Source organism: Hesperophylax consimilis, chromosome 12, assembly GCF_061612785.1.
Source record: "Hesperophylax consimilis isolate HC1 chromosome 12, BYU_Hcon_1.0, whole genome shotgun sequence".
Taxonomy (NCBI): domain Eukaryota; kingdom Metazoa; phylum Arthropoda; class Insecta; order Trichoptera; family Limnephilidae; genus Hesperophylax; species Hesperophylax consimilis.
In genome coordinates this window covers 11858649-11871207 of record NC_142847.1, presented here as the reverse complement: position 1 = coordinate 11871207, position 12559 = coordinate 11858649, and the positions used below count along the sequence as shown (strand labels likewise).

The 12559-nt window shown below is 37.9% G+C and overlaps 1 protein-coding gene across 1 annotated transcript; it reads left to right on the top strand.

Moving 5' to 3' along the window:
- Positions 1-10828: 10828 nt before the first annotated feature.
- LOC149419148 (uncharacterized) lies at positions 10829-11738 on the top strand. The gene is made up of 3 exons (XM_089637701.1): positions 10829-10873; positions 11010-11174; positions 11320-11738. Exons 1-3 carry the CDS (start codon positions 10840-10842, stop codon positions 11553-11555), a joined length of 435 nt encoding a protein of 144 aa, XP_089493827.1. The 5' UTR covers positions 10829-10839; the 3' UTR covers positions 11556-11738.
- Positions 11739-12559: the final 821 nt, after the last annotated feature.

The window sequence follows — 12559 nt, the reverse complement described above, 5'->3', positions numbered from 1 at the left end:
ATTATTGTTTTATTTTTGACCCTGTTCACATAATTAAATTTGTGCATAATAATTGGATATGAAAGAAGGATGATAATTGTGTTATTAAATTTCCCAATATTGATGACTTTGGAAGCTCAATTTCAACAATTGCGTTTAATATATGAACTAGAGAAGTCACTTATTAAATTTGGACATGTTTGTGGACCCGTTATATATTTTGTAGATGGTGGAATATTAATTTAAATAGCTTTAATGATCTGCACAGGGAACCCACGACAGAAACTAGTTTGGAAAACATGTCCAGAAGGTTAAAGAATTGAACTGTCAGTGCTTCCTTAAGTGCGCAAGAGGAGAGGCGTATTTATCGTACCCAGTAAAAGTACCGGGTATATTCATGCCGTACTTTGTGCTTGCGACAAATCTTCAAAATACCTGGTTTCTAAGTATTTGTAAATATCACACGTCTTGAAGTACTTCGTACATTAAAATACTACCGGCTTCTCACTCTGGTCTATGAGAAAGTTGTATGGGAAAAAGGGACAAAGAAGTATTTTTGCCTACGGTATTTCTTTAGTGGAATGGAGTACTCTGACACTCCAGATTTACTCTTCACCCCACGGAAGGAGGAAAGAGATAGGTACATTTTGTCGGTTGCTGTGATGTGTCGCTCTGTAAAATACTGATGCCTTTTCGCTCGGTCCTATTAGAAAGGTGTACGAGGAAAAAGGACAGTAATGAGTATTTAGGGCAGTAATTTAGCCTACGGTAGTATGCGTAATTGATAATGGGAGTTTTAGTTCAATCGCATTATCTGTTGAATACGTTTAGCTCGCTACAGGCTGTTTAAAAAAATTATTTAAGTATTCTTTTAAAGTTAAAATGAATTATACTTTTTAAATTTAAAATATCTGCGAGAAAACTAGTTCCGTGTTTCCACGCGGGAATAGTTTTAATAGTTCACTATACAGATTTTTGAGGTTTTTTGGTTCTTGCAATATTTGCAAATCGAAATTATGTTGTGGGACTACTTTATTCCATCCCACATGTGGCAACATTATTTAGATTAATCCGCCGCTCGACGCACCAGAAGAGCTAGGCGGGCGCGAGAAGAGAAATCTTCAACCATTCTAGTTTCAACCTTCGATCTGACCGCCACTCTTCACTACCTTGTCTACCACCGTCTCCGCGTTTCGTATAATTGTAAATTCATTCTCACAAATAAATTTAACTAATACCGCAGACATTTATTTTCAATCATCCAACTCCTTGAACACCTATTTACGGTCCAGGCAGCCACCGTAAATTACACAAATACGCACATCACCGCCACACTGGTGACTCCACACATTTGCTGCCATATTGGTGACCCCGACGTGATTTGAACACGCAACCTTCTCTTAATGAGAACGTTAGTCCGACTAACTCAGCGAGACTCAGGACTACGGTTTACACCCATATGAATATGAGGAGATAGTCCAGTGGACCACTTTATCTCCATCACTAAAGTAAATACAGCGCCTTTTTGTCGCAAAGTAGTATTAGTCCGGGGACTACTACCTTGCTTCAATATTTTGATGACTCACGTATCGTACAACTCTGAAACAGGTACGACCTCCTTCAATAAATCTGGTGACCGAGGTCGCTTTTGTAATAAGATTGCCGCATCTAGCGGAACTTCGAGTCAGGTGGTGGTATTCTATGAGACCACCAGCTTTAACGACAATGTCGTTAGTACTGACCATTTGGAAGCTTCTCTTGCCGCTCTGGGATGGAAACAGAGCACAAGAGAAGAAGCGCGTAAAACCGCGAATAGACAACGAGACCGTTCGCGTGCCTGTGACTCTAGATCGTCAAGAGTTACTCCTGGCAATAAGTCATTCGAAGAAAAAACTTCGGCTCAGAAATCTCAGAAACGTCACGAGAAAAATGACGATAAAAAAGTGAAAACAGCGGCTCCACGAGTCTCGTCGGCAGCTGAAGTTGCTAAGCCTTTAGTATCACGCGATATTCCACAATCGCCTGTTGCTCTGTCCGAATCAAATCTAAACATGAGTAATCTGATCAATGAGCAGAAAATGATGACTACAGAAGTGTGGGTGCATGATACCTCGGTGTCACACTCACATCATACACCTTCTCTTTCAAGTTCAGTCAAGTCATTTACTTCTGAACGCCCGCTTACCCCAGCAACCCCAAAAATGGCAAGTTGGGCTGATGCTAATCCTCGATCAAGGTCCGACGTTCACATGCCGAGTCCTTCAGAATTAAAATCTGTCTTCCTGAGCGATACAATTGCTCTAGACGTGATTTCTTCCAAATGTATTTCTACATATGCTTCTCCGGTTTTGCATGGTGAACCTGCTGTCGCGCGCAGATTAATTGAGCAAATCGGATATAAACGATGCACTACGATGGTTATTTCGACCGGAGCTATTAATCATAACACTTTAGTCGTTGTCACTAATATCGCCAGAGAAATTTTGGAACTTATACAGTTCAAAAACCCGACATCACCAATAGTTGCGAAAGCGTATTGGAGAGACGCCAATATATCGTCAATGGCTGTTGAGGAAGGTTCAATTAAATGGTAATTGATATCTATATATCTAATAATACATGAGTGTTATGACAAAGGGTTGATGGTCCTAATCATTTTTCCCCCGCATGACTGGGCTGACAGAAAATTACTGTTACTAAAAAAAAAAAAAAAACTAAAATTATAATCAATACTATGCATATCTAAGCATTCAACAACTAAATTCTTCATTATGTAAATATTTACAATTGCATGTACTCTGTCAAAAGTGCATTAACAGAAAAACAACAATAAAACTGTCAAAACAAGCGTATTTTAAATCATTGTAAATATTCATAGTAAACACAGGTAGCTCGGTACCACTCTAGGTACATTGCGACTAGCGCTCGCCGTTCATCAACAACTATGTAAATACTTTGTATAATACAATTATGTTTACTTTTATATTATTTATGTTGTTACCTACTTACCTACTACGGCCAAATATTAGTCATGCCACTCATAGGTACACAGTTACTATGCAGCGTCGGCATTGAGCCACTATATATTATTATTATTTTATCATTGTTATTACTTTTCTTTTGCAAACCGAGCGCAATAATAATGCACAGTACGTACCTTATATTATAATTTAACATTAACCTAGTATTAACCAACCCCAACAGCCAATACGTGTGGCAGGTGCGCCGTCCAAACGGAGGGAGGCACTATATCGATGGCGAGAACATCAGCAATGCCAACTGGCTGCGCTACGTTAATTGTTCGCGCAACACCCTGCAAGCCTTTCAATACAAGGGGCAAATATTTTACAGAACAGTGAAGAATATAGAGTCAAACACGGAGCTGCTGGTATGGTACGGACCGGAGTATGGGAAGACGCTGGGTATAGATCCTAAGACGTACCACGCACCTCTTTGCACCCGTACACCTACTCCGCTCCAAGTTGGCAGTGTGAAGAGGAGCGGGTGGCAGGAAGAGCCCCAACCAGCGGAATGGGGACAATCGACTCACAGCCCTCCACAAGCAAGGGGCAGAGCTACACTGTGCTGCTTCCACAGAAGAAACCTTTGTCATGTACAAATGTGAATACTCCACTAATAATAACACACATTTTAAATGTCATAACTAGAGACCGGATTATATGCCCTTTTCAGCGGTAGTTGCATATTTTAGCAAATAATTTGAGATCTTGCATATTTACACTTGATATCGTTCAGATGCCTCACATAGCGACACTATAGACGTCAGATAGCAAGGCGCGCGGCCAGCAAAGCTGAGCGAAGAACTGATAACTGATCTTACTGATCGCTACGGCCGGCGGCCGTAGCAGGGGGGAACCTCTCTTATCTTCGCCTGCGCTCGCGCCTACTCGGCTTAATTCGGCTAATTGCCGAAAACAATTCATTCATTCGTATGAGGGGTGATTTGGTATATTTTTATGGTAATTCAGTGAATTGCGAATTTTGTTTTTGACTGGTCGCACGCGCTGTTCTTTAGAGTTTCGTCTAGTGTTTTGTTTGTTTGCACGAAGTTGTACATTGTGAAAGTGAACCATGCCCCCTGATAAAAAAGTGCCCATACGTGGATAGCTGAATATCCTGGAATATTTACACACGACGGAAAAGTTTTATACTGCCGAGTTTGCGAGAAAAACATTTCTAGCACAAAAAAGTTCCAAATAGACCAGCATGTCAAAACCAGTGTTCATATCGCAGGAGTGCAGAAGAAGGGCCCACGACAACAAGTTTTTACAGTGGCAAGTAGCAGTAACAGTGAAGTAACCTCCAAAGGTAAACAACAAAATCACTTTAGCATGGATCTATGTGAAGCATTTCTTGCAAGTAATATCCCTCTATACAAACTGACAAATCCTGCCTTGAAGGATTTTCTCAGAAAATATTGCATAAATCAAAATATACCGGATGAATCTACTTTACGTAAAAATTACATACCATCAATTTATCTACATGTGCTGGAAGAAATACGCAATGAACTCAAGGATAACATCATATGGATTTCAGCTGACGAAACCACCGACACTTGCGGCCGTTACATTGCAAATTTGATTGTTAGTGCATTAAAACTTGAACCTTCACCTTCCTATTTGGTGGCCTGCAGAGAACTTGAAAAGGCAAATCATTCTACGATCGCCAGATTTGTGAATGAGGGTATAAAAAAAATATTTCCTGAATCTTCTGCGGATGAAAATGTGTAAGTGTTGCTCTCAGATGCTGCCCCCTATATGATCAAAGCAGGCAAAGCCCTCCAAGTATTTTATCCCAATTTGATTCATGTGACGTGTTTTGCTCACGGAATTCACAGACTCGCCGAAGAAGTGAGATCCACGTTTGCGAATGTAAATAACCTGATTTCATCAGCAAAGAAAGTGTTTCTTAAGGGGCCTGCTCGTATAAAGGCCTACAAAGAAAAACTGCCAAATATCCCTTTACCTCCTGAGCCAGTAATAGCACGTTGGGGTACATGGATCGAAGCTGCGATGTTTTACCATGAACATTTTGAAGCCATCAAGGGTGTTATCAATGACTTCGATAGTGCAGAGGCTTTGGCAGTTTTCCAGTGCAAAGAATCGTTTGACGACGCCAGTATTAAAAAAAACCTAGCTATGATTACCACTCATTTCGCCTACATACCTGCAAGTATAAAAACGCTTGAAACTCATGGATTGGCGTTGAATGCATCTATTCAGGTTATGAAGGAAATTCTAACTAACTAACTAACTAACCATCACGCCGTTTCCCCGCAGGGGTAGGCAGAGAGGACGGACCGCCAAACAACTCTGTCTTGGCACACACTCCTTGCCTCATTCACATTCATACATCGTCTCATACATACTCTTCTATTGTTCTGACTCTTGACATGGCCCGACTCAAGTATCTGATTCACTTGGTCGTGCCATGTCTTCCTCGGGCGCCCCCGACTTCTGCTACCATTCACATTTGCATCGTATATTCTCCTTACACTCCTTTCTTCGCTCATTCGCTCTACATGCCCAAACCAACTAAGCGTCCCTTTCTTGATCTTACTCATTACGCTTACATCAGCCTTGCACTCTTTGCGGATATCCACATTCCTCACACGATCATACATGGTTTTACCACACATACGCCTCAGGGATCTCATTTCAACAGCATTCAATCTACTTTCATCCTTTCTTTGCCAGTTCCATGCCTCACTTCCATACATCAGGGTAGGTACCAGCACTCCATTGTGGACTGCTAACTTCGCTTCTTTGGACAATTTTTTGTTAGCGCCAACTGCGTTCAGTCCTCCATTAATGGAGTTACCTGCATTTACTCTTCTTTCAATATCTCGCGGAAATTCGCCTTATGAATTCCTCGTTGCCAAAGCTATTCCCGAGTAAACTCAAAGAAAAATTTGAAAACATACTGAATAATAACCCAGGGTTTGAACCTTTGTGCCAAATTGATAACTTCATCAACGGGGTAGGTGAAATTTTGCCCGGAACAATAAGTTCAAAAATCGCACCCAAATTTAAATTCTGTCCAGCCACATCAGTAGACGTAGAACGTTCCTTTTCCGCTTACAAAAATATATTAATCGATCGTAGACACAATTTGTCTACAGAACATTTAGAACAGTAGGTACTTAGTCATATACGTTTTTAAAGGTAAATTCTAAATTTTATTGTTAGATACATTTTATAATTGATATTTTCGAAAATATAATTGTTATCCTTGAGAACTAATAGCTTACTAAAATAAAAAAAAAATATGTAAAAATACGACTTCCTGTATTATTTCATGTTGCATATTTTGACCCTTTTTATGGATTTTCGTGCATATTTTAGCTATTTTTATTGCATATTTGCATGCATATTTTGTTGCATATAATCCGGTCTCTAGTCATAACCTAATCCACACAGGTGAGAAACCATTCTCGTGTGATGTGTGTACGTACACCTGCTCTGAAGCTGGCAATCTAAAAAAAAAAAAAAAAAAAAATGTATTTTCTAAATTATTCATGACATTACAAAATTTTCTTTTTTGTGAACTTCATATACTGTGACCAAATCAAAAGTGTTCACCAATTATTGTAAATATATGTTATATTTCTTTGTATCGCGTGGAGACGCTGGTGGGGAGGTATGTGGGACTACTTTATTCCATCCCACATGTGGCAACATTATTTAAATTAATCCGCCGCTCGACGCACCAGAAGAGCTAGGCGGGCGCGAGAAGAGAAATCTTCAACCATTCTAGTTTCAACCTTCGATCTGACCGCCACTCTTCACTACCTTGTCTACCACCGTCTCCGCGTTTCGTATAATTGTAAATTCATTCTCACAAATAAATTTAACTAATACCGCAGACATTTATTTTCAATCATCTAACTCCTTGAACACCTATTTACGGTCCAGGCAGCCACCGTAAATTACACAAATACGCACATCACCGCCACACTGGTGACTCCACACATTTGCTGCCATAATGTAACTAATAACACTAAGAAAGTAGTTCATAAGGTTCACCACACTTAGAACTGGATTTTTGGTGGTTTTGGAGCACTACCCGCCTCTACCATGGCCTGCGCTCCCCGAACTTCCCAGGCAGGAACAGATGCTTCATCTGCTCGAAACGGAACCACTTGGCTCGGGAGTAGCTGTCTGAGAAATGCTCAAGATGTGTACGCTTTGGACATGGAGACCTTTATTTGATCTGAACAGCACCTATCTCAAGGAAGTTAAGGAAAATGAAGTCTTAGTTGTGCGGATTTATTAACAATGGTAAATATAATATAATAAAAAGAAAAAGTGTTGAAGCAATAAAAGTCCTCCTATATTATTAGGGAGTTACATTGGAGGAATCGGCATCGAGATGACAGTGGCAAGCAGTAGAGCTGTGTTTACCAAGGAAGATGATTAACGCCATAAAACAAAAATATGCTCTGGCTAGCGAGAACAACTAGAGCTATGGGTTACCAATATGCGTGAACGTCATTCTCTGCCAAAATAAGGACACACAGACTATACATATCAAGGATGCAAGCGACATGCCACTTCGGTAACCTGGACTCCCTTTTGCTCCTTTAAAGATCACTTGGCTTGCAAACACAAGCAGACTGACATATTAAAGTTTCTGATCAGTGGTCAATATAAGAAATTGGTTAATATAATAGAGAGCCAAAATCCCAGGATGAAGAACACAATGCCGTATATTACGCAATCCGCTTCAGCAATGTAGAACTCCTAGATACTTTCCTCACACTCGTCAGTAGCTCAGCGTGCCCTGAATTATTGGATCAACTTCTATCCGTGTCTCTAATCTAAAGTTAAATTTTCCTTGTAGAGGAGCAGATGCAACTGTTTGTACAATGGAAGCTGATTAAATTGCGTTCTACTGTCTCATCCAACAGAGGCTTCAATTAACTAAACAAAATATCTCATAATAAACAATCAAAGCACCTAACCTAGGAATTGGTATAAATGGGATCAAAAAAGCATCAAACAATAAAATAATTATGACTTGCTCGAAAAAAGAAGTCGCAGACAAACTAAAAACGGAAATAAATAAAAATAAAAACGGAATATCTGCTACAGAATTAAAAAAGAAGAGACCGTGCATGGTCATTAAAGGTGTGGGAGGGGAGTATAGTGAAGATAATTTTCTTAACGACTTTTTGTTGCAAAACAATGAACTAAGTGATGCCCCAAATGATTCAATTAAAGTAACTAAAATATTAAAAAACAAGAAATATTAAAAAACAAGAATAGTGACCAACTCCGCAATGTAATAATAGAAACAACAGGCCAAATCCGAAAGATATTACTTGATAAACAAAGGGTCAATATTGGTTTTGTCCGAGCGCACATAGAAGATTGCAATCCCTTAATGCAATGTTACCACTGCCTTGGTTTCAGACATACATCACTAAAATGCCTGAACAAAATGAATAAGCCTAGATGCATACACTGTGCAAAAAACCACAAATTTAGTGAATGCGAAAAAACCAAAGATATAGTCAAATGCTACAACTGCGACAAAAACAACAATTTATTCGGAACAAAAAACAATACTGAACACAGTGCGAATAGCAATAAATGTACTTACCGAAAACGAATGGTTATCATAGCTCAACAGAGAATCGATTATGAATAAGTGATGGATGATTTTCTAGGCGAGGAAATTGACAAATTAACAGATGTTTCACAGCACATTTGCGAAGATTCACAACATTGTAGAGATCTGCTAAAAAAAGTCCCAAGTGCTTTCATTGTTCTGCACCAAAACATCCGAAGTTTAAAAAAAAACCTAGATGAGTTTGTAGTAACACTAAACCTTCTTGAAACATTACCGGACCTCATTGTTTTAACAGAAGCGCACTTAAATATAAATAACGCTGACACACTGTACAGTATTCCGAATTACACATACTTTTCGTCAACTACCTATATTAATAAAACCAGTGGTATAGCGGTGTTCATTCTAAATAAATATAACAATGTCACTGTCACAGAAATTAAAATGCAATTAGCAAACTGTTTACAACTGAGTGTAAAAGTGAACGACATTATGTACCATATTATTGCCATCTACCGGACGCACGGATCGAATCCCACAAATTTCATTATAGAAATCGAAAAATTATTACCGAGTCAAAAAAGTACCTTTAATATTATTGTTGGTGACATTAACATTAATATCGGACACTGGGTACAAAGCAAAACGAAAGATGATTATATAAATGTAATGACTTCGCTAAACTATAAATCATATATAAATAATACAACACGAAATATCAGCGGACAAATCCCTTCCTGTATCGATCACATATGGTGCAACTCAAATAACACTGAAAAAAACATGTCAATATTATGGAAAACCAGCATAACTGACCACTACACCTGTATATTCGTTAACAACATAGACAAAAAAGTACCAACCCCAACAAAACTGACAAAAAAAAACAAGGAAAAAAAAAATTTAAATATGGAAACTTTAGAAACAAATCTTAAGATGGAAACCTGGGCATCAATAATTGAATCGGAAAATCCAAATACTTGTGCAGAAAATTTCGAAACTGTTTTCCTAAATCACATAAACCTTTCTACACAAATACTTATTTCTAAAACAAAATTTAAACACAGATTAATAAAACCATGGATAACCCATGGATTAGTGATTTCAATCAGAAATAAGGAAAAATACTATCACCAGTCTAAAAAATTCCCTAACGACGAAAAAATCGCTACTTTCTTCAAGAAATATCGAAACAAACTTACGCTTTTAATTAGACTGACTAAAGAAAAGTATTTTCGTGATAAATTAAAAAATGCTGGTCAAGACAGCAAAGAGTTCTGGAAAATTATCAAAACAATAACCAACAAAAGCACAAAACAAAAATTTCCAAAAGAAGTTACTCATCAAGGAATCAATACTGACACAGAAAAAAAAACCAAAAATTTGTGGTGATATCTTAGGGCCGTCTGTTTCATCGGAAAGCTAAATCTAAATTTTAACCATCGGTTATACTAAAAAGGAAGTTAAACACGGCCACGCGCTGTTTCAAGCCTATTTTAGCTAAAGTAAAAATAGTTAGTGTGGCCAGTCTACAAAGCAGAATATACCTCGAAATTGTCTGGAAAAACGCACAGCAATATTTTTTGGTGCGGCAACACCACAAATGAAATTTGAAATGCAATAGAACTGTCAAAACATTGCTGTATCTTGTTTCCCGTTATTTACGATTCAAACATTTATCATCGTTGATTTGACATCAAGTCCGACAAAAATTCTTTAAAATGGCGGAATATGTAAAGAAGTAAGTACAATTCTGTTGTTTTACATGTAGTTATAAATTACATGGATTTATATGTTATGTTAATATGATTACATTTTATTATTACAGATACAAGGCGAGTAATTTCTCGCCGAAAGAAATTTCTAAATTGAATGAGCTAGCTGCGAAGTATTCTCAAGTAATATTTAACAAAAAAACAGATTCGGGGACCAATCGACAGAAGATTAAGGTATGGGACCGGATATCCATGGAATTCAACTCTAATATGCCTGGTCTCATTCCTCGATCGGCAAACCAACTAAAATTGAAATTCTCCAATTTAAAAAAGGTGGCCGATACTGTAAGTATTATTCTATTATGTAGGTATTTCGTTCTCCTAATTTTTCATAAAAGTTCCTTAATTTAGGTAGTATACGGTATATGTATGTTTGTTTTAGGAATGGAGCCATGTGGTCCAGGAGCAGAGGAAGACGGGTGGAGGCCCACCTCCGTCTGATGTCTCGGAGACCACAATGTGGCTCAAGGGCATCATGCAGACGTCGATGGTGGGTGAACCCACTACTTCAGATTGCGATGGTATTATTTAATAAGTATTTAACTCAATCATAATTTAAATATAAAAAATGCCAGATGTGCAACATGTGAGTGTGCAAAGTGACACTACATAAATGTTGAAAAACTATCATTTTAACAATATGTACACATATTGTAGGATACCACGGTACGTTGAGCGACCCTACCACTACTATCGAGCTGGTGGAAGTGGACGAAGCTGAAACTGATGCTGGACCTTTGAGCTGTGAGCAGGAGGAGGATGATGTGATATGCGCTGAAAAGCCCATAATCAAAAGAAAGATGGCCAGTCCACTAGTAACAGGTAACAAATTAGTACAAACATATATATGTATAAACTAAAATAATTATTTATGGAGCTTTCTCTCATTTGCATTTAATATTGTTCTACATTGTTGAATCTTTGTAGCGTCAAGACAATGCGTTTATAACAATTTCATTGTTTGCAGTTTCAAAGAAGAAGTCTGCAGTTACTCCGGCCATATTGAGAAAAAATCTCAGTTCCATGACGAAGAGGAAGATGAAGTACTTTGATGAGAGTCAAGACGTCATGAAGAGAAAGGAAGCACGAGAAGCTGAGCTTCACCAGTTGCACCTGCGGAAGGCCCTCGCTGAGTGCAAATCTGCGGAAGCTCGACAGGAATTGGCAGAGCTATTACTGAAGAAAGAAATAGAAAAAAAATAATACTGTTGTTTCTATCAGCTATTTTTATTTTATATTCATGTGAAGCAGATATTTTGTGATGTAACGTTCAAATTTAAAGAAAAAAAAATAACTTAGTAAACACCACTTTCATTATAAAAGTGGTGTTTACGAAGTTATTGTTTTATTATTACTTGGATAAATGTACTCTAATGTACACATAATGTAGACACAATACTCGTAGCAACTATATTTTTATGTTTTACTGCTATAGTTTATTATTACTTGGATAAATAGCTCTAATGTACACATTATGTAGACACGCATCCATTCAAAGCTCTGGTAAATCTGTAACTCTGATTTGGATTCCTGGACATGTTGGTATCATGGGTAATGATATTGCGGATGCCTTGGCAAAACAAGGAGCGTCCAACCCTGTTGTTACCCTCGTAAACCACATTCCCTTATCTGACATTTTTTCCATCATCAAAGAAAGATCCCGCAATGTTTGGTCAGAGTATTGGCACATTGCTAGTCAATCCAAGGGAGCCTGCTATGCCTCAATACAAAGGACTATTCCATCAAAACCGTGGTTTCAGCAATTCCCTCATTTTTCCAAAAAAGAAATTTCTTCACTCATTCGAATGAGGATCGGTCATTGTTCCGTTCCTTCCCATCTTTTTAAAATTCACGTCCTTGACTCCCCAGATTGTACATTCTGTGGTCTAGAAGTGGGAACTTTAGATCACATATTTTTTGGTTGTCCCTCTCTAAACAAATATCCTCTCTTCTATCAAGCCTTAACTAAAATTGCCTCCCCTCCATTCAACATTTCATCTCTTTTAAGTCTGAACTCGACTCCAATTTTCATTATAATTTTGAAATTTGCCTATTTAAATAAAATTAATATTTAAATTCAACTTTCAATACACCTTTCTCAATAATTTTAAATGATGGCCAAGAACACCCTTGAAGGGTGAAAGCCAGAAATAATGGAAAAAAAAAAAAAAAATACTTGTAGCATCTATATTTTTATGTTTTACTGC

What these genes read in the sequence shown, in the direction of transcription:
- LOC149419148 (XM_089637701.1), top strand. Translation starts at nt 10,840, where the DNA reads ATGGTGGGTGAACCCACTACTTCAGATTGCGATG. An exon ending in CACTACTTCAGATTGCGATG is followed by an intron (nt 10,874 to 11,009) that starts GTATTATTTAAT and finishes CACATATTGTAG; the next exon opens with GATACCACGGTACGTTGAGC. An exon ending in GGCCAGTCCACTAGTAACAG is followed by an intron (nt 11,175 to 11,319) that starts GTAACAAATTAG and finishes CATTGTTTGCAG; the next exon opens with TTTCAAAGAAGAAGTCTGCA.